Raw genomic sequence first — 4,018 nt, forward strand, 5'->3', positions numbered from 1 at the left:
TATATATATATAATACAAAAAGTCTGATGATTGCAAAAAAATGAAATAAATATTTGGAATAATTTAGTTTCATTGTTTGCAAAAGTACCTTATGTAAAGACTGCATTTATTTGATTAAAAATAAAATGCAGTAATATTGTCATATATTATTGCAATTTACAACATCCTCTTCATTTTAATGTTTTATTTAAAGCACAATTACTTTTCATGACGGCAAAGCTTAACGATCACGTGATCCTACAGAAATAATTCTAATATGCTGATTCGCCGTTCAAGAAACATTTTTACTGAAAAACATTGCAGACGTAACTAAAGTCGGCGTGCTTTGCTGCAGGTGGAGTTGGTCTACTACGTTTTCGGACGGGAAAAATTCCCTGGAGCCACGACGGCTAACCTCGAGCGGTTCGTGCGTCGCTTCAATGAGGTTCAGTACTGGGTGGTGACGGAGCTGTGTCTCTGCGAGGATCTGGCCAAGAGAGCCATACTACTCAAGAAGTTCATCAAGATGGCTGTTGTGTGAGTACGATATCAGCACACAAGACTCTTCCATCACACTTCTGCTTAAGTTTACCTTCGCAACATCAACATAACTCACTGTAACCACCCCTGACCCACTAAGACTAATTCACATAATCTTTGTGCAAACTCTGTTTTGCAACTTTACGGCCATGCAGATACTTACATAGGAGAATGCGCACATACTACTGTCATAATAAATGTTACAGATATACGCTGAGAAATCTATTACAAAGAAATGTCAAGTAACGTATTGAATTAAATTACACTTGTGAAATATATTTTTCTTGTAAAACATACTTTATTAATCTAGCTGCATTTACAACTTCAAAAATCTTTCTAATTTTTCAACAACGTAAATTATGTTGCTAATTCTTTTCTTTTTCTTTGGCCCTCATTGAAGCATTTTTTAGCGATAACAATTTTGACACAGAAAATGACCCAACCTGCACTATAACATTTTATTAATTTTAAAAAAATAATAAAATAATGTACCATTTTAGAGTTTTTAGAGTACCATTTATGAACACTGGGGGGAGCCAAAATGCACCACTGTGGATGCTGTAATCTGTAGCACAAAAACAAAGACCGATCATTTACTAATGAATGCGTTTGATTTTATGGAGTGCATTTTTTATTTTTATTTTCAGTTTTAAAGATCAGAAGAACCTGAACTCGTTTTTCGCAGTGATGTTCGGGCTCAGTAACAGCGCTGTACAGAGACTCAATAAAACATGGGAGGTAAGAACAACTGTCTAAAAACGTTTTTGTGTAAAATACCAATAACGTCTTTAAAGACCTGTAACACGTTAAATGACCTTGCGTTAACGTTAATTTATATAATATAGGTGGTGTTTGTAAATGCAAACTTTGGGGTTAACTTTTAAATTCGACTTGACTTGACAGAGACTTCCAAACAAAACCAAGAGGATCTACTGTGCCTATGAACGACTGATGGTAAGAGCAAATATTTGCACGCTCTTTACAAGCATTTGTCATGTCTAGATAATCTGAAAAGTCATTTTGTGTGTTGTAGGATCCATCCCGTAACCACAGGGCTTACAGACTGACTGTAGCCAAACTCAGCCCTCCATACATCCCCTTCATGCCCCTACTGCTTAAAGGTGCAGTTTACTACTGATCCAGCTGATATCGTTTAGCATTTAGTGAATATAAGGCTAACCAACGGAATCTATCGCTTACTCGTTTGCCTGTGTAGATATGACATTCATCCACGAGGGAAACAAGAACTACACGGATAAACTGGTCAACTTTGAGAAAATGGTGAGAGCATTGCTTTCAGCTTAAGTGCGACATTAGACCTAAAACACTTAGAAAAATATTCATTATGTGCTTTTTACCTTATTTTTAGCGCATGATTGCCAGAACAGTGAAGACAGTTCGAGAGTGTCGAAGTCAGCCTTACGGTACGGCTCCCCCTAGTGGTGTGGATATATAACGCTCTGTAGAATTTCTTTTTTTTTTTTTTATTCAGTTTTCAAAAATCGAATTCCGCAATATCCTTTCCTCTTCTGTGCATTCGCAGTGCCTTCGTCTCCACAGAAAGGCTTGACGGAGAGAATGTTCTTGGATGCCCAAGCTATCCGACTATCAACGTGTATGTTGTTTTCTTTTTCCTCAGTGACGTATGATTCAAAAACATATGTCACTGCAGTTCAGCCTTAATTTCTCTCTCACATCTTGCAGACTCAGACCAGTCCCTGACCCTGCGCAATGCAGCCAACGTGAGACAGTACATCCAGAACCTCAAAGTGATCGACAACCAGAAGAAACTAACTCAGCTCTCCAGAGCCATAGAGCACTGAGACGCTGCAAGACTGCCTTCCTTTAGCCCGTCCTGCTCCATATTGGAGAAAAAAAAGGGATTGATGGAATCCATGATTGCCCTACGTGTGGTTAATTGGTGTAAATTCTCACAAACGTCGTCAGCCGGTGCTACGTGGACTGCGCAAAGCCGAGCATTGGCTGGGAAAACGCTGACAATTTCCTTTTGATGCCTTATCAGAAGTGTTCTGATCTGACTGCTGTGACTAATATGTGCCGTGTCCGACACAATACTACACCATGAGCTAAAGATTTTCACTTTAGTGCTGCTGGCATTAACTGTTATTTCTAAAAACTGTGTACCATGGCATTGTTGATTCAGATTAGAGTTCCTCTATCTCTTCGCCACATTGTTCCTAAACTAGCGACGCTCGCTTGGGCTGCTTTTAGAAGCATGTTGTTGTGTGAAGAGAAAAAAAAAACTGAATAATGTCTCCGTGAGTGAACATTATATAGACATTTTGACTGACACTTGAGTCTGGATCAATGAATTATTGAAAATGAAAGCACACAGATGCGGTGATTTTCAGTAAATCTATGGTCTGACAGCACTTATTCCTTATTTAACAGTATTGTGGCCTGTTTTGAATATTAAGCTTTAAATTTCATTGTGAGCAAGCACTGGAGAACAACAGATTGTACAGATCTAGTACTAGCTGCTGTATATAAAAGCTGAAAACCACTAAGCTAAAGCAGTACTATGAAGAGAGCACAGTTTTGTAGAAATTATATATAAAAGTATATATCTTATGCTTTTTTTTTTTTAATGAAGTGTTTATTTTTATATAAATAATTTATTGAACATTTGTGGTGCTTGTTTATTATTGTATATCGTTTATCCACTTTCAGTTTCCAATTTCATTTTCAAAATTATTTTCACAAGTCGGCAAAGAAAAGTTTAAAAAAAGTTGTAAAAAAAACTGAAAGATTTATTTTAAAATGCAAACTAAATACAAATAATTACTTGAACATCCCTCTGATTCTCCCCAATATGGGGCGATGAAATCAGTATCAGCTGAAAATTAAAATAATCTCCTCACCAAACATATTTACAACTTAAAACAAAAAAAACACAAACGGGGATTCGGGGCAGTTAAAAAATAAAATAAAATAAATGAAGACATACCCAGTGTTTCCTCCCGCTCAAAATACAAAAATCTCGAAACTAAAATCTAAATTTTGGAGGAATAAATAATTTTTGATAATGTACAAAAGAGATTCAAAACATTACAAAGGATTCAAGTGGAGTCTGTCATTAAAAATCTGGTCCTTTTTGTCAGTTTCTGTATTTTTTAGACTACAGCATTACGCTGTCTTTTAAATTATCTGAACATCTGGGCTAATTTCAACCCTCAAACTGGGTGTTGTCTTCAAATACTCCTTATTTCTGAGAACTTCACTAAAATAAAATGCACATGACAAAACAACTTGAAAAAAAAAAATACAATAATATTGCACTTCCATACAGATTTCCTACAAATCCCACAGTTCCAGCTGCTTTCCCTTTCTAGGTGGCTTACTGAAACAGGAGTTTCAAGATGGGTGATTGTAGTTACTTCCTGTCCTTTTCAGCCACTTCAGCACCATGATGTACGGAGGCATTTCTACACTGACTGTGGCTCTCCATAAACCCCTCCCCCCAAAAAAAATCTCACAT

General features: G+C 36.7%; 1 protein-coding gene across 1 annotated transcript; it reads left to right on the top strand.

Annotated features, from left to right (window-relative positions):
* Positions 1 to 304: 304 nt before the first annotated feature.
* LOC122333676 (rap guanine nucleotide exchange factor 3-like) lies at positions 305 to 3,858 on the top strand. Its single transcript, XM_043231375.1, has 8 exons — positions 305 to 516; positions 1,167 to 1,257; positions 1,423 to 1,473; positions 1,553 to 1,640; positions 1,736 to 1,800; positions 1,889 to 1,943; positions 2,063 to 2,134; positions 2,224 to 3,858. The coding sequence occupies exons 1-8, from the start codon at positions 506 to 508 to the stop codon at positions 2,340 to 2,342; spliced, it is 552 nt and encodes a 183-aa protein (XP_043087310.1). The 5' UTR covers positions 305 to 505; the 3' UTR covers positions 2,343 to 3,858.
* Positions 3,859 to 4,018: the final 160 nt, after the last annotated feature.

This window comes from Puntigrus tetrazona, unplaced genomic scaffold (genome assembly GCF_018831695.1).
Source record: "Puntigrus tetrazona isolate hp1 unplaced genomic scaffold, ASM1883169v1 S000000338, whole genome shotgun sequence".
In the NCBI taxonomy this organism is placed as follows: domain Eukaryota; kingdom Metazoa; phylum Chordata; class Actinopteri; order Cypriniformes; family Cyprinidae; genus Puntigrus; species Puntigrus tetrazona.